The sequence below is a fragment of the Lissotriton helveticus genome, chromosome 10 (genome assembly GCF_964261635.1).
Source record: "Lissotriton helveticus chromosome 10, aLisHel1.1, whole genome shotgun sequence".
NCBI classification, from domain to species: domain Eukaryota; kingdom Metazoa; phylum Chordata; class Amphibia; order Caudata; family Salamandridae; genus Lissotriton; species Lissotriton helveticus.
This window is the reverse complement of record NC_136071.1, coordinates 792,449,647-792,472,921: the sequence shown is the minus strand read 5'-3', so window position 1 is coordinate 792,472,921 and position 23,275 is coordinate 792,449,647. Positions and strand designations below refer to the sequence as shown.

General features: G+C 43.7%; 1 protein-coding gene across 30 annotated transcripts in view; it reads left to right on the top strand.

Moving 5' to 3' along the window:
• Nucleotides 1-23,275, top strand: part of SVIL (supervillin) — a 761,399-nt gene that overhangs the window by 459,644 nt on the left and 278,480 nt on the right. For 15 of the 30 annotated variants that reach the window (XM_078663371.1, XM_078663368.1, XM_078663372.1 and 12 more), the window contains 2 exons: nucleotides 18,931-19,026; nucleotides 19,803-20,064. In XM_078663371.1, the coding sequence (XP_078519497.1) occupies nucleotides 18,931-19,026; nucleotides 19,803-20,064 (358 nt within the window). The remainder of the gene's footprint in view (nucleotides 1-18,930; nucleotides 19,027-19,802; nucleotides 20,065-23,275) is intronic. The other 15 variants (XM_078663380.1, XM_078663382.1, XM_078663381.1 and 12 more) reach the window with 1 other exon arrangement.

Genomic DNA, 23,275 nt, shown 5'->3' with positions numbered 1-23,275 from the left:
TAACAGTAACAAGCACTGGCGTTGCCAATAGGTCTCGCATTAGGAAAGTTTGAGCTATTGGTCTTGTAAATGAAATTTTTTTTTATTCATGTGTTGGTTTTGAAAATAGCTTAATTAATAGCTTTGCCATTACAATTTACAATGCCAATAGTTATAACTTTCGCAAATGTGACACCTATAGCAAAGCGCACACACACACACACACACACACACACACACATACATACTGCAGGCATTAGAGATGTTAAACTGCAATCCCAATGACGGATGTTCTGACAAATTCATTTGTGTGTTAAAAGGTGAATGCAAGAAGAATGTTAAGCCACTTTAGAAACAAATGACAGATGTGACCACCCTACAGACTGGGTAAAAGTTTATTTTAAAAGTTACTTTGCACACAGTCAAACTGATGTTTAGTGGCATTTATCATTTTTTAACTACTTATTAAACAGATGGAATAAAGCTCAAATCCCAAAGCACCATTGTTGAGGTCCGACCTATAAAGACCATCTCTCAGCGTTGCAACCAGAGTTGGGAAGGAGTGGAGGGGGCCGTGATTTGTCCTTCTGGCAACTCCCCCACGCCCCCCAAGTGCTGTATTTTGCCTTGTCAACAGGGTGTGTGGGTCACTAGAGATTACAAGATCATCATAGTACCCAAATGCAAGCTGGAGAACACACGAATGTTACCTCCTCTTGCCCCGCCTTCGCCCCTTGCCCCACATGAGCACATTTTACACGTAATGGAATGAGAAATAGATTATATTGTTAAACAGCGCTAGGTTAGCGCACAATGTACCTTTAGTTTACAATGGTAGTCTGGGGTATGACCTTCCAGAACGTTTCCACCAGTGGAAACGTGCAGTCATGCCGGGGCTTTGCAGAATCAAAACACGATGGGATCACAGCCAGAACGCAGCACATTTCAGATTTAAAACTGACGCTTGACAGCTGCTCTTAAGTGCCTGCTGAGCAATGGAATATGCATGCAACACGCATTCAAACAAGATTGAGAGCACACCACCTGTAAAAGCATGTCTAAAGTACTGTTTTAGTATTTTAGCATTCTTGTTAAAATAATAAGAAATGACGAAGTACCCAGCAGTGTCAGATGCATGTATAATTTAAGAATAGCAATTATACAATGTGCATATTCCACAAACATATTTAGTAGCAACATTTAGGTTGCAGCAAGAAGTGTATTTTCCATTAATCTGTTTTATGCACGGATTTCATCTCATTGCAGAACAGCTGGCTGACTTTTATGTAAACATTAAAAAAACAGAACTGTTCGTTCACCAATCTGGCATGCAGATGATCTGACCGATTCTAACAAGCAAGAAACCGTTTTAGATATTTTCGGGGCATGGGAAATTCATATTGTAACTTCTGGGTAAGCAACATACATACACATCAACCTCTTATCACTATGTTGCAAGCAAGCATTGAGGGAGAGTGTTGCCTTCTCTGCTTTTGGCTTTTACTGTCACAAAGACAGGAAAAGCAGGGGAGGTGTGCGTCTGACGGCAGAATGAATACAGACTGCTGATCAAACAAAAAAAATGTAGCCGCCTGGTGTTAGACAGAGATTCATGAATATGCGTGACCAATTTGACGAATACAGCTTTATCCAAGCTGTAGCGTGTACCGCCTCGAAAATACCTGACAATGTATTAGCCATACAAAGGGATGGACTGCCGACTGCCTACCGTTCAAAGCAGCCCTTTGATTTCATTATAGGCTTCAGCCACATAACACTGGGGGAATTCTTGTGAAATGTTGATGGATGTACCTTACATCTCTATGCGGCTATTTGAAGCTAGTCCTAAAAGCCTGATAACGGAGTCAGTGACTGTACATTTAATGTCGAGCCCAACACATCCACCCACACGCCTGTCACTGCCGGATGTCAGATCTCATTAAAAAAAATCTGCAAGACTGTATAACGGAGGGAGAAATGAAGGGAAAAAAATAAAAAAGGCTAATGGAAATTAAGGATATACATTAAAAAGCGTGGTATCCATTTGAAATCAGATGAAAGGTTTAGTGTCTGATAAATATTAGTCTTCAGGCGCATAGAGAGAGACCACACGAATGTTAATATTAATACCACACGAATGAAATCTGTAAAGATGAACAAACTGGTTGTCTGCAGCATTGAGCGTGCCCGACAGCGCTTTAAGACCCTTTAAAAGATATCCAGGCACAGTGCAGTGATTTTTTAATCTGCTCGACCCCGGCACGTGGTGAATCTGGCTGTCGGGATTTGCCGGGATGCCAGTCCAGTCTATGAAGCGTTTCCAGGAACCACGAGAGAGGAGGGAGATTCTGGAAGCTGAGGGCAAGCAGCAGAGAGCAGTCACCAGGAAGAGGCGTGAGGTGGGCCGAGGGGAGCATGGAGTGGAGGGGGTGAGAATACTGGGTAAGTTGAGGGCGAGAGAGGAGGAGCATGGGTCAACGGAGAGGAGTGAATGCGGGAGTCGGCTTGATAGAGGGCAGAAGGGGACTGAAGAGGATGAGAGGAAAACATGGGCAGAATGCAGGAAAAAGCGAGGTGTAGCAAGAGAGTGAGTTTGTTTAGGGGAAAAAAGGAAATAGGTTTGGCAGGACAGAGGAGAGTAAGACATTAAACAAGGAGAAACACGAGAGACGGCCGTCAAAGTGAAAGTACGGCCGGCGGAGGAGAAATGCGACACGGCGGGCAGGGGAGGGGGCGGAGCGGGGAGAGCGGCATGAGGGTGTGAAGCAGCAGGGGCCTGAGACGAGGCCGCCTTGCCTTTGATGTGGTAATGCGAGGCAAGCGGCTGGTGGCATTGTGCACGCGCTTTCACGTGCACTGGAAGAAATCGCCTGATCTCGGTAAGCTCTGTTTAAGCCGCAATAGATCGAGCTCCCGCTCTCAATGCGCATGCGCATTGAGATAGGTCGCTCGACCTAAAAAAATATATATCGACATAGCTTGCTTTTTCCACCTCTAACAAGTGGACATGACAGTGTGTGCGAGTTAAAACATGCAACACGTCAGTTCGCAGGAGAGTGCTTGAGCGGGCCATGGTGCTCATATCATGCTGTATCTAGCAGAAGGAATTTGGACCTGTGAGGCTGCCATACACATGCGTACTGTGGCTATTTTAGGTGGTTGAGAGCAGACTTGAGTCCATTTGGAGTTTTTAGGTGCCATGATTTGGGATTAATAAGATTGCTGTGAGGTTGACCTTTGTTTATCAACCGTCTATTAGCTGTTTAGCAGCATTGCAAGAGACAGAAGGTGTTTATAGTAGCTGAGGAGAGTATTAGATTGAAAACTTTTAAGGAAAAGAAAGTATTATGGAACCAGTTGAGGAGCAAACCCTTGATAAGGTCAGGGGTTATGTTGAAAAGTTTTTGGGAAGATCTGGCAGAGAGACTAGATAAAAATAATTGATTGTGTTGAACAGGCGCAAAAGTAAAAGGGATAACAAAAAAAGGAGGATGAGCGGTATTGGTCTGTAGAGTAAAGTGAGCCTGCGGCAAGTGGCTCCTGTATGGTTGGACTGAAAAACAAAAAAGGAAGCACATTGAGGTGCACGTCAAAGGGTGTGAAGGGTTCTGGGCTCAAGGCTCCAGAGTGCGGAAAAGCTGTATAGGCGAAAGGAAAAGGCCACAATGTAGTGGCATGCGATAGGACATCAAGTAGTGGTGATGTAGAGCGATCCTGTTCATCAGATTTGAATGAAACAGAAGAGGAATGTGAGCCAGCCAATGAAATATAAAGAGGAACATTTTGGAGTGATGTTTGACCCGCTTTCGATACAGCATCCACTGCCATCTCAGTGGACTCCAGAAGTGTATGTGGTTCAATACATATCTTATTGGATATGGAGAGAAATACCAAAGGAGGTACCTACATGGTTGAGATCTGAGTGTCCATGGCCTACCTTGGATTCAAAGTTGGCGTATACACCATAGGAAGGGTTTAGATAAGATTCTGAAGGGATGCTAGGTGAGGCTGAGACATTCTGTGCCTGCTAACAAACGTTTTCAATGTGTGAGGAGGCTTGCGTTGAAAATACGGGGTAGATGTAGTCAAAATGTGCAAATGTGTCCAGAGGGCTGTATGCCTGTTTGGCAATGCAAATGCTGCACTCTGCATGGAGCAGACAAAGAACATACTAATGAAGATCGACCCTAAGTTGGCAGAATTGGCTAGTAAAGAATTTGGCGTAGAGCAATGTTATGCTCTTTGGAGAGGAATTTGTGAGGAATTTGTCCTGGTATGTGGGTACATTTTTAATTTCTTACAAAAGGCTGAGACATTCAAAAGGTTTTTGGTGAGGCCAAGAGAATGTGGGTTCGATGCCGCGGACAAGGCATCACTTGTGGGTCATTTACATGAGGATTTAGACCCTATGGTTACAGGTATAAGGCGGAGCAAAGTGTCGACAGATCATGGTACAAGGTAGTCGAAGTGAGAGGAGGTCCAGAGAAGGAGCAGGTATATTTAAAATAAGATCCTATATGTATCCATGTGGAGCTGTTGGCAGACTAGGTCAGTTTCTGTTACGATGTATGGAAATTACGAAAGATCTGTGGGTGTTGATGATGGTTCAAGGGTATGTGATTTTTTTTTTTTAGATTTTTTTTTTTTTTTAGGAGCGCCACTGCATTACAGGTGTCCGAGGATGTTAAGGTTTTTAAGAGAGCAGGAAGAGTTGGTGACTCAGGAAGTAGAGGCCCTAAACATGGAAGGGACCATAGAGAGCCATTGTTTGTCCAGGGTAGTTTGTGAGCAACATCTTTCAAGCAGAAAAGGACAAGGGAATGGGGCCAGTAATAAAACTGAGGGAGTTGAACAATTGGGTACGTTACAATCACTTCAAAATGGAGGGGGTACACTTGTTGAGGGACCTTCCAAGAAAAGGAGATTGGTTGATGCGGTTAGGTCTGAAGGATGCTTTCTTGATCATTCCTGCGTGTATGGAACACAGGGACTATCTTACTTTTCTTTGGAAAGGAAAACTGAGGTTCGAGAGCTTTCTGTTTGGCTTGACCCTGGCTCTATGGTGTTGTACAAATGTCATGAGGCTAGTAACGGCTTTGAGGTAGAGAGGAGTGCCTCTGATAGTTTATCTGGAAAATGTTCTGATTACGGCAAAGACAAGGGAGTTGGTTTTGGAACAGACTGAGATTTTCTGGAGGATTTAGGATTTTTAGTAATTCGAGACAAGTCAAGTTTGACGCCAGGGCAGGAGATTTCTGGGGGGATTTTCAGATACAGACCTTGGAGGCTTTGTTACCTGTGAAGGTGAAAAATATTTGCAGAGAATAAGAGTGGGACGAGGGGAATAGATTAACTTGCAGTAGCTAGGGAGGTTGTTGGGTTTGCCGATGTCTGTCTGGATTATCCGAGGAGGCTTCAGAGCTTATCAAAGAATATTGGACACCAGGTACAATGAAGGAATACAGAACAGCATGAAGATAGAATGGTTGGTGTGCTGCAAGGGGTTTGGATTCCATTTAGGGCACCTGTAGTGGAGGTAGCCAATTTGACAGAGGTTTTTAAAAAAGGTGTTTCACACTGTTCATTAAATCTTCAATTTCAGCAGGGTATGTTTTAGTTAATGAGGTGCCATACGGACATGTGTTGGTTAGAAGGATAGATAAGTGTTCTAATGGAGGTTTCACCAAGAGCAGGGTATTCTTTGTTTAGTGATGTGAAGGTAGTGTTAACGGATTTTGAAAACTGGGGGACTAATGAGCTCCTTTCTTTAAAGCCGTTCTCATGGAAGATGGGCGTTTTACTTTGTTTAATTTCGTTTAGGAGGGTTTCAGACATACAGGCATTGTAAGTATCTTCAAGAAGTTTTCAGCTAGAGGTTGTATGTTTTGAGTTAAGGAAGTGACTTTAGACTGTTAATAATTTTTACATCGGACTATGGAGGGTCATGAAAGTTTGTGTGGCAAGATGTATAAAGGAGTATAAGAGGAGGTTGGAATTGAAACAAAGTGGATCTACTCAGTTGTTTTCTTTTAGACACCCTTATCATGCAGTGCGGACGCCTACTCTGGTTAGATTGGTCAAAGAAGTAATATGGATAGCATGGGTTGATGTGAGTCAGTTTGGTGGACATTCTGCTAGAGGGGCATTGGCGACTAAGGCCTATGGCAGGCAGTAGTCTTAGCAGTATTATTATGAAGGCATGGAATTGGTCTAATGATACATTTAGGAGATTTTACTTTAAACCTGTGAAGAATGCTGTAGGGAATATTATGGATGGGCTTTGAACATACATAATATTGGCCTCCATGCCGTGACCTAAAATACTGATTTTCCAGTTTTAATGTGTAGAAAATAAAGATTTTATTTGTGAAACAGGCTAATATCACTCTCATGTCTTCCCAAACCTGTTTGTTTGATTTTTTTGTTTTCCAGGACAAATTTAGAATGTGAGTAAGGATAAAAAGAATGTGGATTTATGGAAAATGGCAGAGAAAGAGTTATGTTTTGGTTTGTGTTGGATTGGACTTTGAGTTATTTGGCAGCAAAAAGAAGTAATATGGCTGCAGGTTCCAGGGTTATATGCATGTTCTATAAAAGTTCCAGAATATTTAAAGTTCCAATTCTGATTCTCTTGTTGCTATGTATAAGGGCAATAAAGAGATAATGCATAATATGAGCCTCTGTATCCTTATTAAAATCTTTATTTTCAGCTTTTTGTTTTCTACCCATTAAAACTGTGGAATATCTGCACCGTGCGTATGACTAATTTCAATCTCAGATTGAACCCTCAGAATATTTAAGCCTGAATGAGATACTCTCTGGCTATAATATTTCACCAGCCTTTTTTCCAGAATGTAAAGTATCTAAGCTTGCATTAAAAACGTTATTATAGATGGATAGAAATAAACTTTATTCGGTTATTACAAACATCAAAGTGTATATCCATAAAACATTTTAAATTGTAACTCAATCTTATCATGTGGGCAATACTGAAAGGTAAATGGATTCGTTTTTCTTATTACAATTGCATCATATGTTAAATATAGTTAGTCACAACATTTAGTCATTAGCTGCTATACAAAATAAAGTGACCTGTGCCTTCACAGCAATTCATGTATAAAAGTAAATAAAAAGTAATTATGGCTCTTGATCTTTCTAGAGGAGCAAGCTAGACAACCTTCAGTAGATGTAACTTTGTTTTTTGCAATCTTATTGGTATTTATCCATATTTATTTAGTTTTGAGAATAAATGGAGTCGTTAAATGTTTTCATATTTAACTGATAAACATGCACTCCTACTTTGATGCCTTTCATGTTTTAGCAAATTAAGCAGCCAAATATAACAACGTTACAGCCACATGCAACTATTAGCTTTATACACAAATATTAACATATGCCTATATTTTAAACATTTTAACCTATTTTTAACTCCCCATGCTGTCTATCTGCTCAGTTATTTGCCTGGAATTTATGAAGGGCAGCAGCGAGTCACTCACAAAAAGCACAGTTTTCTATAATTTTCCGTTTTTAAAAATGAATACAGACAGAGAAACATTATTTTATGTATTATCTGTACAAACTAAAAAAAATGAGAGCCTCAATAATTAAGTCAAATTTCAAATAATGGGCACATATTTTTGCCATGGTATTTAAATATACATCCGTGAAGGTCATGTCCCAGACAGTTGGAAAGTGACGATGATAAAATCCACATAGAAGTAGGATTCCTCAGATTCAAAAAGTATAGATTTGAAAGCTTCATGGCTGTGGGATTCAAAGTGTATGCAAAGTGTGTCTTCTGCCTCTTGAAGGGCTGGATTGAGAGTTCTAATCCCAATTGCACAAGGTGCTTTCAAGGGAAGCCACTCTATGCATGACCATTGTTATAGCTTTAGGTCCATTGCATGGAAGGCAATTGAGACCAATGGCAATGTATTTTGCAGTGTGATATGTAGGCAGCCTTTGACTTGGCTAAGCATGTGAAACCTTGGGAGAAATTAAAGGAATTGGAAATACCCTGTGAGTTATTACTAATGTTTCAAGAGCACCATAGGGGAAACTGAGCAAGGTTGGAATTAGATCATAGAGGCACCTTATGCGAAAATATACCAATTAAGAACTATTTGCACCAAGAGTTGTTGGCACCCATTTCTTTATGTAGCAGACCTTCCTTTTACTTTTGTTGAGCACTACTCCCTTTTTACCCAAAATGGGAGGTCACATGTTTCTTGTCTCCTGTATGCAGATTTAGTAATCATTGATATGTCCCAAATTTGGATTGCAAGGACAGTTTATAAATATTTTAAAAACAAAAGGTTAATTATCAACTTGACTAAAACCAAAACATGTTTTAGCCCAAGAGGAAATAATTCTGAGTGTATATTAATAAACTGATAGTGGTGGAAGTCTCATCCTATAGATATTAATGTATGCGCTTTAATGGTAAGTCTGAAAAATTGTCTGGATGTTTTAAAATTACAAGCATTACCAGCTACTACTGTGCTCTAATTTTGGCAGATATTATTGTGGCCCTTACTTGTCACTATTTCTTACAGCATTTAAAGCTGTAGTCCAAAATAGACTTGTATGGTACAGAGATTCTTTACATATGCACACACAGGATCGGGGGGTAATAGGAGAGCAATATTTTAAATAATTGCTAAATTTGCCTAAATCCTTAACGGTACTGGCAATAAGAATTGAGACAAGATTAACGTATTGACAATTACGGTTTTGGAATAGATTAGTATATTCCGGAAAGGACAACCTAAAAGACCCTTTTTGTGGAAGAAGTAATAAGTATTGATTTGAAATGGCATGCAGGATTGAGAGACCAATTGGATAAAATTACAAAACCACTCTCCCTAAACTCTCCCATTTTAAAAATTCCAGTAAGGCTATCCAAGGATTTTAATGGTTTTTAAAGCCTTACATTTTAGCCACCGATCAATGAAGAATTCTACTGTCTTTGAGGGATTCTTGGTGTAGTGAAACGATTTCCTTACACCTCTTCCCTATTATTCCCAGGAATGAGACGTGCCATATTAAAATTCAGAATAGACCTAGATCCATTTTGTACCCAGTCATATGTCTAAATATCTACAGAAAACTGTGAAGAGGACCATAAATGAGGTCTAAATATGAAATGCTCCAATTAATGTTCCTGGATGGGGTGGGCGCCAGAGAGCCCACAGCAAGATGGCCGCACTTTAGTGCTGCTCTGCCGGCTAAACCCACTATCCGTCAATCGGGCCGACAACACTGCCATCCAGCCTAGATGATGTGAGCAGGCACATTACTGAAATACTGCAATCCTGACATCAGCACATATAACTGAAACAGCCGCCAAAAGTGAAGAAAGTGAGGCGGACTCCGCCAACAGAATAGGAAAATGGCTTCGGTGCACTGAGCAGTATTGGGGCAAAGCAGCGTGCTGCTGGGCCCCAAGGCGGGAGAGAAAGCGGAGCCTAAGCATTCCCACATAGTGAATGAAGAGCAGGAGGGTAAAGGCGGGTGGTGCTGCCTCCATAGGATGGTGCACGATGAGACGGGGCAAAAAATGTTACGGCTGGGAGGCGTGCAACCGGCCCAAGCTCAAGCCAGCGTAGGCCCCCAGTGTGGAAAATGGAGGCGGGACAGGGACTACCCGAACGGAGAGTGCTAGCGTCGCAGTAGTGCCCCGGTGCATCATTGGTGCATGAAGTGTGGCTGAATAAAGCGTGAAGGAGCAAGCAGAGCCGCATCAGGAGTCTTCAGCCACTGATACATTAGCTTTGACCCGGATCAGGGTTTGCGACTCCGCAGGACAACTAGCGGGGTAAGCGAGGTGCTCCCCTGCTGTATCTGAGTGTGATCAGCCATACCTGATCTCGATGCTGACTGTGAGGGGGTGTTGCTGGTGAAAGCAGGCGTGCTGCGCTGCTTATGCAGGTTTAAGTGAGGAGAAATAGGACAGATACAAAGGTGTTGGCAATTTTGCCGTGGGGTGTTCCATGCAAGGCTTGTGGCTGCAGACCGTATTTAGGCCCTAACGAGGGCCTAGCAGACTGAGTGAACAGAATGGATAATTGGAGGACATGAAGTGAAATCAGTGGAGTATGGAAAGTCTATCACACAGACACTGAAATAATATCTGAGCTACAGCTGTCCAGTGCCAGCTCTGTAGTGGTCGGCTACAAGAGAGCTCAGCAGCTGAGCACTAAGCCCTGTGCAGAGTAAAAAACAGTAAGATCTATCTCCGTCCAATATCATCTGAACAAACAAAGCATGGGGAAAACTAATAGCAAGCAAAATTAACCTTTGAGTCACGTATATCAACAAACGTGCAACATGCACTTTCAGACTCAGAACAAGAACTACCTGCGACCAGGCCCATGACACTGGAATCCACACTGATAGTAATGCAAAAAAGTCTACACACTATAGATGGCAAAATAGATGCATGGATCACATGGCGGCAAAGCTAGATAAACATGGTGCATGTTTGGGGGAAGCAGAGTAGCACATTTCAACGGTTGAGGCTGCCTACAAGCAACAACTACGAAATGCTCCAGCATGGAGAAACAACTTGAGGTGATATAGGTTAAAAACGAAGGTTTGGATGTACGGTTGCGCCGTAACAATCTCGATCACCGGAATACCAAAGTCCACCAGCTCAGGAAGAATGGAGCAATGCGTAGAGGATATGCTGCGATCTATTTGGCACGGAGCACCTATCCATTGTCATAGTTGAGCGCGTGCACAGGTTGCTAGCGGCATGCCCCGCGCCGGGGATGCAACCTCGTCTCAATATAACCAAACTGCTCAACTACAGAGATCGGGACAGGATTTTAAGACTGGCAAGGGAGAAACAAAACATCAACTACCAAGGAAATAATGTTGCATTCTACCCCGATTTTACGATGGCTATTCAAACTGCACGGAGGGGTTTCTAGCAGGTTAAACTACTGCGAGCGGAAGGCATTCAATATGCTGTTATACCCCGCTCGGCTATGCATCGAAATGGATGGGAGAAGCTAAATGTTCACATCTCCAAAGAAATCATGAGCTACACAAAAACGCTGCTGAGAGGATGTAAGAAACCACAAACTGCTGAGGTAGACACCGAGGATTCAAACGACTGACTAGCACAATGCAACCACACCACCCGAAATAGTGGGATCTGCTGGATGAACCTAGCTACCCATAGACTCCTAAACAGACTTGAAACTGTCCCAAGAGATTTAGCACAGGCCCCCTGAGTCGGACTGGATAAGTTTGGAGATGCTTGAACTTATCTGCACTGTATATAGATACTGTTGAGGAGAACATGAGAAAATTCTGGCCCTGAGGTAGCGACGGCTCCAGGGAATAAACGGGAACTGCAGATTAACTATGTAGGGTGACAGTAAGACAATCGAAATTCAGCAACCTTTGTCCATTGCGAGGGAATTACGGCCACTGGCAGCCCCTGGAGGCTATGACCCGAATGATTGTTAATGTTTACTTGGTGTTTAAGCAAGTATGGAAAGGCTTTAGCATGATTGGGATACTAAAGTGCGTTGGGGGGGGGGGGCGGAGGTTTCTGTTTAACGAGATAAAGCAGCGATACAAATGGACGCACATAGGTAGGACTTCGTCGGTAATTGAACGCACACACTATGTCCTACCCAACTGCTAATGGCACACATCAACAAACTAAGAAAGACATGACCGTTAGATTTCTGACATGGAACATTAGAGGGCTCAACAACCCTAAAACAAAACGAAGCAGGTAATGGCTTACTTATATCACCATAATGTACAAGTCGCGCTACTACAAGAGACGCATCTTTCCAAATAAACAGAGGCCCGCATCGTATTTAGTGGGTGACCACTAGGGTAACCTCCTCATACGCTTCGAACTCAAGTGGGGTGATCATACTTGTGAAGAGAGGGACCTAATTTATACTCACACACACTGAATCAGATGGACAGGGGCGACTAGCGCTAGTACAAGGGAAATTGGAGAAAACTATGGTGACAATAGTCCACACGTATGGTCCTAATATAGACAATCCTGAATTCTGCAATAAAGTAGAACAGTTTCTGTAAGCTCTGGTGCAAACAGCTGTAATTGGTGGGGGGACGTAAATGTGCATCTAAACCCACATTTGGACAAACAATCTACTTCTGACAGTTGCGGGAAACCAGCTACTTGAGCTATTCAAAATGTTATGAATGCTATGGGTCTGTTGGACATATGGAGGGAAAGGCACCCTGACTCGCGGGAGGGGACACATCTCGTCAGCGCACAACACATGGTCACGACTAGACTACTGGCTGGTGTCTAGAGAAGTCAGTACCTGGACTAAACTAGAGACTCACTTACCAAGGACACTATCAGATCACATGCTGGTCTTGCTGGAGATTGACATACCCACGCAGTGTAGGCCACCATATCAATGCGGACTACAACCCTCTTCCTGGTATTAAAAAAAACGCTTCAATAAGGCGATAATATTTTTTTCCATGACAATGCGAGATCTGTGGGGAGTATGGGGACACTTTGAGTGGCATTTAAAGACCCGATCCGAGGCATGTGTATGGGAATCCAAACAGGGGTTCTAAAAACACTTTACAATAGATTGAAATACATTGAGGATACAATACAAGGCCTCAAACACTACTACATGCAGCAGCATTCAGGTGATACACTCGCTAAAATACATGAATGGATCACGGAGTATAATGTGGCAGAGCAGGAAGTACGTCACATGTCCAGACGTTAGCAAACATGGGCATACGGGGAAGGTGGCAGACCTGGGCACACTTTAGCAGCTAAAAATTAAAATAGCTGCTTCTAAAGAGCAAACATACATTATTGAAATAGAGGATGATAATAAGGAGACTCACCACTCGACGCCTAAAATCATATTGGCATTCACGGACTTTTACGCTAACTGTATGGGCCGCGCAAAGGGGCGTCAAACTCAGACTGCAGAAAAATTAGATGACATAGCCCTGGCGTGGCTATCCCCTGGGCAACGGTAATATCTGACGCAACCACTTTCACTAGAAGAAGTGAAGGAGGCCATCCAAACACTTCCTAATGGGAAAGCGGCGGGTGGGGGATGGGCTCCCTAGCGAGTTTTTTTGAAATAAAATATTTGCAGAGCATCTTGCCCCTCTTCTGCATGCAATGTACCTGGAAGCTTACGAGGAGGGATGATTGCCCCCAACACTACGTGAGGCACTCATAATAACTCTACTGAAGCCTGGGAAGCTACTCCCCAGATGTGAATCATACTGACGGCTCTCCCTCATCAACAGACACTAAAATACTTGTGAAAATAATAGCCCCACGTCTACAGCCACTCCTGCCAAATCTGGTACTGACAGACCAATCAGGGTTTATTCCGGAGCGATCGACACAATTCAAGGACAATATTTGCTATTTTGCACCAATTGAACCCCGAACTGAAGGCTGCGACAGTGCTGTTAGACACTACCAAAGCCTTCGATTTGATACAATGGGAATTTGTGTTTACAATAATGCGCCGTATGGGCATGCCGCAGGCCTTCTTGCACTGGATCGGCCTGCTATACAATGGCCCGACTGCCAGGATTCAGGTGAATAAATATATTTAATCTCCCATAGAAATATGTAGAGGCACAAGGCAAGGGTGCCCACTGTCTCCAATACTCTTCTCTATTGCCCTAGGGCCCTTGGAATGCATATTGCGCCAAAGGCACGCGGCAGCAGCGCTGCGCTTTAGAGAAGCCCCGATTGCAATATCACTATATGCGGACGATATGGTGCTCTATGTGTAAGACCCAGAAGAGAACCTGGCAACCCCGATACAGATATTAAACTTGAGTACTATTCTGGGCTCAATATAAATTGGGACAAATCATCTATTATTCCGCTGACAGCCACCACCAAGTATGACATGCAGTTCCCTCTAATGTGGTGCGAAGACCTGGTTAGATATTTGGAGGTATGGGTCCAGCGGGACCCAGAGGTAGTTATCCGCGAGAACTATGGCAAGGCCCTCACTAAACTAACTGTACAAGTGGCTAGCTGGATAAGACTGCCTTTATCATTGGCTGATCGTATTGCTATAATTAAAATGGTAATACTTCCCAATTTTTATACATGTTTATCAATATACTGATACAGCTGACCGAAGTCTTTTTCAAAACGCTTAAAACGTGTTTAGTCAAACTCACCTGGGCGGGCAAGCAACCTAGATGTAAATGAGAGATACTGACTCAGCCCTCGAAAGAGGGGGCTTTGGTACCCCGGATCTGAAATTATATTACTTATGTGCTCAGGCGCAGTTGGCACACTTTTGGTATCACCCGACTTGTTATCAACCACACACGACGGTTGAAAGTGATGATGCCCATCCGGTGCCCCTATCTGCTAATTCTGCTACGTAACCGGCCAGAAATGCTGTGGGCTGTGAAACACAATAAGATGCACCTTAAGAGCTGGCCACACAACTCTTTATGCACCTGAATTGCCAATAGCATATCATCCAGACATATCCGTATCCTCAGAGCCCCTGGCACGGTCTATTCTGGCAAAGGCGGGACTCTCATTGTTAGGAGACCTATATCTAAACGGGCAGTTCATCTCACCTGATACCTTCCGCACCCGGCAACCCCCAGCGGCGCTAACGACATTCACTTACGCTAGACTTAGAGCCGCAGTGTGGACCTTGAACCCACAATTCCCAGCTGAACCACCTACTCACTGTACTACAGGTGATGATCAAAAGCACCACGAGAAAAGGCCTCATAACAAAGCTATACAAGGCCCTATTGCTGATAAGCCAAGCAACGTAGGGAGAGCGCTAGACCAATGGAATGCTGTTAGAGCTGCCAGTAGACACATACATGGGAATCCTGTTGCACACTAACTTTCAAATTTCTGCAGCAAATATAATAATCCCCCAGTCAGTTGTATAGATTTGGGCTGAAAGAGAATGCTAGTTGTATCAGATGTGGGGCAGTAGACGCGGACTTTATACACCTGCCATGGGGTTGCACTCCAGTATTTGACTTTTGGACCAAGGTGACACAGATTCTGAACTAAGGGGTGTTGGAAAAGGTGGAATGCTCTCCACAGCTATGCCTGCTGGGCCTGCGGACAACATTGCAACCGAGCAACCGGAGACTGGTGGCGGTGTTGACTCTGTTGGCCAAAAGGCAAGTGGCAAGCCATTGGGGAGGGGGGGGGGGGGAAATATGGTAATCTGCTCCTAAATTGGCACAAAGGTTGAAAGATATATTATATTGCAGAGATTAACTTAGTACGTATGCATAGGGACTGCCTGTGGCCTCCAGACCTAAGGACACATGGGCACCCATGACAACCTATTTGGCCCTGCACCCGGATGTGCCATAATAGACAAGGTGTGGAATGCTTTACAAGGATGAGGCTGAAGTGAGAAGCAGGACTAGAATGAGACCTGCGAATGTTAGGAATGCTCTACCTAATGTTAAGTTGTAATTTGTATTGACGATTTATGTATACTGCAGTTAATGCTCAAATTGGTATGTTTGCATCTGATAAGATGCCTTGTATGTTAAATGCAATTAAAAATGTTTTTTTTTTTTAACCCCTTCGATGCTGATGACTGCCCCCAGCCATCATGCATCACGGGGCTCGTGTGCTGATGACGGCTGGGGGCCGTCATAAACCCGCCCACTCGCGATTCTGCCGCACAGGCGCAGAATCGCGGCCGCGCCCAAGAGGTTAAACGTTACTGCACTATTTACTTACAGAAGCAGAAAGACTGAGATTGTAAAATTAGTTTAAATATTGTATTAATGTAGAGGTTTAGTTACAATGCAGTGTTATTTTGTTGGGGGGAGTTTTTATAAGTGATAAAGATATGTGAAATCTATATTTTTTATTTTATATAAAAGTTGATGTATTTTATATTGTAGTTTAATGGTCCATGGTCTTAATAAACTTGTTTTTTGTCTGTCTGGATCCAAGTGTCACTTAGTTACCATTTCAGACACTCAAACCATGCTGTAGGCTATTGTTGGGGAAACGTTTTCATGTATGCACTGCATACAGTTTGTCGATATTATGCTTTTCATGTATGTCTTATTTATCTGGTGCATTTAATAAAAAAGACTTTTGGAAAACATAATGCTGTGGGCTGTATTCTGACATGTGGGCAGTTCATCTAAAAACTTAAGTCACTGTGCTTCAAATTGGGGGTGTTTTAGCCTCCTAACTAGGCAAATGGCTCTCTTGCTTAGTGAATGTGTACATAAAGGCTACTTGACAGACTGAGAGCTGGTGTATGGAACTCGTATTGGCACTCATCTTGTTAAAAGTCAGATGCCCCTGCTAGAAATATAAGATGAAAGGTACCATGTACATAAGCTCGCCTATTCAGGAGTTTTTCAGTACTGTGTCCTCAAGTAGTTGGCACTTGTCGGACAATGAAAAGGCTCTCTAGTTGTTGAATTGGCGACGCAATCGTTGTGAAAGATCTGACGAAAGAAGCTATCTCCATTCCAAGATAGTGCCACTCCGAATGATTTTGTAACCTGCATTGCTGTTGCCCTTGAAAGCCCATTCTATTGCATTGTCACTAAATTATCAAACCCCTCCTCTGTAGGTTCTAGCTTGTAGGAAGTAGTAGCTAGTTCAGACAGTCCAGGCTTACTCCCCCAGGTTGACTGTAAAGGAAAACATTTGCCTCAGCTACCACGTATTTCGCTCTCATTAATCAATGTCAGAGCAGTGTACATTCTAATGAAAAAGAAACTAGACTTTACTTCCATTAAGTATAAACGCTTAGTGATTAGTCATATATCCTCCATTCTATTCGATTCTAAGTGAGGGCATGCAGGTACTTTAAGCTCTGCTGTGGACCATTCAATGCTCAGATTGTCCTAGCCAGCAGTGTAATACAAGGAACAGCATCCAAAGGGCATTGTCTGGGTGTGAATAGATACAGCGATTAAGCAACTCAGTCTTACTCAGTACTTTGCAGATATGCACGCTGTGCATTTGAATCTACAGGCAGTGGTGCCACCAGCCCTTTGGCTGCGGTTTGTGCAGGTGCATTGTTTCCGGGTCTGTATTTCTGGGACCATGGCTCTGGTGGAGGATGTGAAGATCTGATCTTGCATCTTAAGATCACTCCATGGCTGGTCGGAGTTGGCAGACCAAGCCCAAGGAGCTCCGGGGTGATTGGGTACCAGGCTCAGTGACCAGTGGCGGCCGCCAGAAGACTCCAGTTCTAAGGGAGACATAATAAAATAAAAACGTACCTGTCCTCTCGCTGATGCTTGGGTCCTCCTCTTCACTCCTGATCATGTCCCGGCAGTCCCTAGGAAACTGGCATAGGCTCCACACCCAATCCAGACGCTTCTCTCCTAGCATGAGAGCAGCGACCGGATTGGTGTGAGCGGCCTAGTTTGCCACTCCAAGACCGTGCCTTCGGGCCTGTGGCATTTCTCCAACCCAGCTGTGCAACACAGGCGGGTTGGAGAAACTTCAGTGCTCATGTCTGTTTGGCCGGCCTAAGACAGACAGCCAAACCGACATTCGCACTTTACAGTGCACACTACTCCCTCCTTCCTACCATGTCACACCCTGCGCAACACTCCCTGGCTGAGTCAGTCAGCGTGGAAAAAATATATATTTTATTTTCTGTTGACTGACTCAGTGGGGTGACACTCCTTTGCCATTACGGAGTAGCCGCCCCTGTTGGTGAACGCTGTTTTCTCCCCTTAGTTCTGAAGTGTTTCTGTACTCATTCAGGGAAGACAGACACTGTGTCTCTGGTCCAGACTGTTCTGCATACAGCACTTGAGCGTGAAATGGTTAGCATTCAATTGGGCCAGGGTCTTCCATTTAGAGGCTTGTGCTTTGTCGGCCTAACCTAACTGGCCACTCTGATGTAAAGCTGTCCGTTCACTTCGAGGTAACCATTTATTGAAAATGTAATTTCCCTGTGGTGTTGAATGGGTCAATGACTACCAGCTACCTAAGATACAGGGGTTCCTTAATTTCCTTGGGATAACCGGCATCACATAATGCTCCCTTGGATGATAGATTGAACCCAGACACCCTCCATGCCCATCAGACCAGGGATGGGCACGCATCCTAATCTCCTTCGTGTTGGTGTGCATTTGTGGCCACACACCTTGGCTACAGCCTTTTGTAAGGTGATCCAGCACTCGGTCCACAGGCCAGGGCACTACCCTATGCTAGTGGTAGGCACTAAATGCCCGCTTTATGCCATGTTGTCCTCCAGCAGTGGGTTCCAATATATGCCAATGGCAGCATAATTCACAGGAATGGGGGGCTACACTGTGAACACCTTATTCCAAGGCTATCATCAGTTCTGTCCAAAATAACTCTGAGCTTTCTGGAAGGTTTATGTCGGGGGAGGGGAGGGGGGCAACTATAGTTTAGGGCAAACATACCTAGAATAACCACAATATTGACAGATAAGGGCACCTTTTAATTTTAGAGTGTCTATATGCCTAGAAGCGCCTCCTTATGCCAGGGAGTCGAACTGATGGTGATCTAGCGGATTGCAGCCAGCTTATTCCAGGGCGTTGTGGATGCCGGATAGTGGCCCCTACAGAGTCCAACACCTACACACTCCTCACTCAAGCCTGATATTTCGCCTTCCCAGTGGGCACCCTGGCCTTCTGCTGAAATGCCGCTTTGAGTGGACACTCATAATGGTCGAGGTTTTACCTGCGAAGGTATAGGAGCCCCTTATTAGGGGTAAGTATTTCTTCTGAACTCCCATTTTGAAGGGAATTTTATGACAAACTTTCAATGCAGTCCAAATGAAAAAGTAAAATAATTGTGTAAAGTAATTGTGTGAATCTCGAACATTTTTTTTTTGCTTTCCTGTAATTAACCATCCTGCCTTCCTTAATGCTTTTTTCTTTTCTCTTTCCTTTCTTCTGCGCTTTCCTTTGCTATCCTTTATTAAGAGAACCCGCCCCTGCTTCACAAACAGTGACTACCCACACTGTAGTGGCCAGAATACCTAGCCCCACTGTAGTTAAGAACACTGTACATCATTTCAGGTACTGGGGAACAGCCTGCATGCTGCATTGAGCACACGGGCCGCAGATGCCTCTTGAAATGTGTCACATTCGTGCAAGCCTCACAAATGCCGTTTGCCACTGGAATGTTACTGTGCAAAGGCAGCACCACTGTCTCTACGGTCTGCATGAAAAAAATGGTTTTCTTCGCACTTATTTGCTCTAATCACGCTAGAGCTTTTGTTCTAACAAACGTCTTTAATACTTTTTTTTACTAAACCTAACCACGTGGCAACGTGTGTGTCGTGATGAGTTAGCTATGCGTTTTCGTGTCGCATGCAATTAAAGTTGTCAAGAAAAGAACGTATTGCGAGTGTTACAGGCAGACAAACCTGTATCCCCCCCCCCCCCCCCCCATCCATCCCCCATTTCCAGTGAAATCGGGGGTGGTGTAATGTCACAGGGCCTCGTATTTATCATGATGTGTGCAAGTGTTCCATGTTGAGGGTATGTGTGCGCCTTTCAGTTCTGGCTGTCCATTCTGCACTCTCTTGGGTTGGATGAGTGAGGCCAAATTCCTCTAAAAAATGCAGGCTTTCGCTTCCTAGCTGCTCATGTTAGATGCCCTCCAACAGTGCTCGGGCTAGAAAGTGCGCAGCAGCGCGGCTTACTGCCTGCTAACTTGTAAAGCATAAACGTACCTGTTTCTTTCAGCAGCCAGAGTATATCGTTGATCTGCGCTGCATTGCGCAAGGGGAGGGGCACGGGAGATTGCAGATGGTTTAATACTTCTCCCCTGACTTTGGGTTGCATTTCAGTTTACAAGCATCCGCTCACCAGAGAGCAGCAGAAAAGGAAAAGGCAAAGGCCGAGCAGGTCAAAGATGCAAGCGCGCAGGAAAGCACCACCGACGAGCCGGACACGTCCACCTTGAGTCTGGCAGAGAAAATGGCCTTATTTAACAAACTGTCCCAGCCGGCAACCAAAGCCGTCGTTACAAGGAGCAGGGCGGACATGAGGCAGAGGAGAATGAATGCCCGCTACCAGACGCAGCCCGTCACGCTTGGAGAAGTGGAACAGGTATTTGCCATTCAAGGGATGGGAGTCTTTTTCTTTTGTGTTCTTTTTTTTTTTTTTTTACCCAAACCGCTTTGACTCCTTTTAACAATAAAGCTAATTTGAAAACTTTACAGCAGTATGGTGGAAACGTAGCTTGGCGGTTTTTGATGCTTTGCTGAACTGATCTCATTAATGTGGTATTCTACCAAGGGAGCTTTGTCCAGGGATCTCCGGCCTGCTGAGAATGTATGGTTTAGGCTTTCAGTGAACAACTCAGTGTAACCGCTGTTGTTTTTAACTCGTTTCACTGCAGAGTATTTTTGCCTCTTATGTGTCGTGGTACAACATGATCAGCCATACATTTTAACTTTGACAATAGTTATGCTGATCTGACAGGATTAGGAGGGTAAAATGACAGAAACAGTTAAAAAAAATTCTAGGTCCTATGCCAGTCTCTTTGCTTTTTCAGTGGCCTTTACATGGGCGCCCCAGTTCTAGAGTAGTTTCAAATGCACCTTTTTTAGGGCAGTAATACCCCATGGAGACCAAGGATACCGGACGACTCTCCTCCAGGCTCAGTCTCGGCAGGGTGTCCACAGTACTGATGATCGATGCATGCTTGATGGATCTGAAAGATTGTCTGTTGCATATTGTCTGTTGCATATGCGTGTATTATGCAACATGCCAGTGGACCGTCTTAGGTGAAATGGAAGCCCTGTATTTTAGCCATGGCCCCACGCTATGGAGTGGACAGCCCCCTTTCATCGTCCTCAACAGGATCCTGTGGTTCTTTTCTACTCAATCCTTTGGCATAACTTAGCCTTGGCTGAGATAAATAATGCCAGACTGGCATAATTGGACCTGCAGTCTCAAGAATCCAGCCCTTTCTTGATATCAAACCTCGTCAGCAGAGCTAAAATGATCCGTGCACTGAACCTGCTGACAAGGACCAAACTCCCGAGCTTATCCAGCTCTGTGACTGATTTTAATGTCTGCAAAGGTTTCTGGTCTATCTTACAAGGTTTCAAGGGTGGAGAGTTTTCCACAAGCTCAAGTGCATAATAGAAGCTTAGTGGATCTGGTTAAAGACTGGGTGCAAATTTCCAATAATGCCATAGAAGGTTGTTAAACAGTGATGTTCAGCACAGCTGGAAAAAATTACTATTTAAGAAAGAATAGTGCAAGGCCATACTACCTAGCTCAGAAACTGGTTCTCTCCTCTGGTAATAGAGCCTCCAGAAGCTCCAGGAATCTTCTGAGACCACAACGATTTACCAAGAAAAAAACATGCAACCGTTCTTTCTCTGGAGTGGCTCCCAGGATCTGGAATGCTTTGCCCTCCGAAACAAGACTGAACGCTTCCACGCCCTCATTTAAACAAAAGTGAAAGCGATTCTCATGGCTGAATTCACTTGATTTACTTGCTTATTACTGTCATATAATTACTAGTCTGTATTATTGAGCACCTTGTATTAGAATCACCTATATTTAGATTTTTGTATGCCTGTACCGGTTTGTCATGTGCCATGTAAATCGCTCGGATACCTGCAAGGGTCTTGTTCGCACTACATAAAACCTATAAATAAAATAAACCTTTTCTTAATCAGCCCTGCGAGACATGAATGCATGCAAAAATGTGCAGATGTACTGGTGCTGCACAAATCAACATCTTGAAAATAGAAAGGTGAAGTGGGTTCAGTGAAGAAGCAGCAGAGATGAAAACAGTGACTGTAATGCTATACTTGAGTATAGAAAAGCAATGAGTGATGAAAGCCCACAGAGGAGATACAGCCGGTCTTGAGACAGCACATGCGCTGCCTAGGCTCGACTTAAAAAGGATGCAGGTGCATTGACGAATATAAATGGCTGGTTTACAGAGATAGAAACCTGCAGCAGTTAGTGTTATATACCTAGCTTTTAATTTAACAAAAAACTGTTTCTATAGAAATGCCTGAACAAAGACAATGTTGTGAAGATTAGCACATATTTTACTAGATGTGAAGGGCTAGTGAAGTCACAAGTGAAATTCAGTTAAGGTGATGCCCAACGCATTTCCCACACTGAGGATTTTTTTGCAGCAGGTATCTTTTCCTGACTCATATGTTATTCTACAATCTAAAAAGGTTGTGTCTAAATACTTATTTTTGTCTTTATTTTTATTTATTTTTCTTCATGTGGATGTTGTTGGTTACCATTTGGAGACATGCCCATTACCCTGACACATCTGATGTGCACCCCCCTATGGATGTTTGTGTCCTTCAGCTACACTTTTCAGCTTTTGGGTCTGGAAGCAGAAGCTACAGTTGTATTAACCTCAATGGAGACTTGGGGAAAAATTTGACAGATCGTAGAGCTGGCTGGAAAGTCTGTGAAAAACCAATTGTAAAGGTATTAACCGAACAGCGAATAAGCACCAAGGATCACCAGAAAAGAAATAGGTGCACCACATAGGGGATCGACTAAGATTGAAGACTGTGCAACAAGGGGGCTGGAATCATTGAGGGAAATGTGTAAAGCCCCATTTAGATTATGTCCCAAAAGGCAACATAAATTCTTCCCATAGGACAGGCATAAGCTTCTGCTTGTCAAAATGATCGCAAAACCAGAGACTGCAACGTGTGCACAGATTATCAGCCAAACACATTTGGAACCAGGGAAAAACAGAGATGGCAATGACACAATTTAGTGACGAAAATAGAACCGCTTTCCCTTACAGACCTTGGTTCATTGAGTGACTGACCACTTTAGGGGCACAGAGGTGCCACAAGAAGAGTTGAGCTGGAAAAGTAAAAGCAGCAGAAGAAATAGTCAAAGGAGGGAGACACAAAATACATGGTTGGGTGACATCACAGAAACACAGTGGGCCCAAGCCAAAATATTGGAATCTCGAGGATCCAAAAGACACCTTGGTAACCAAAACCCTCAACGAGTGAAGGGAGGTCAAAACAGTGCCCCACTGGATGACACAAGGACACTATTGGAGATGTCCCTTGGATGCATCCTCGGCTCTGAAAAACAAGCAAATCAGATGGGGAAAGAACCGAAACAAGGCCTAACAGCCCGAAGAGAAAAGCAGTGCTTGTCCTCTATGCTTAACATGGGGCACTTGAGGTAGAGCGAGAGGTGACTCGAAGACAAAATGGCATCGATCCATCAGAGAAATGATTTCTGTGCATTGCTTACATTTCTAACCCCTTTGAAACCACCTGTGTGAACCACATTTATTTATTTA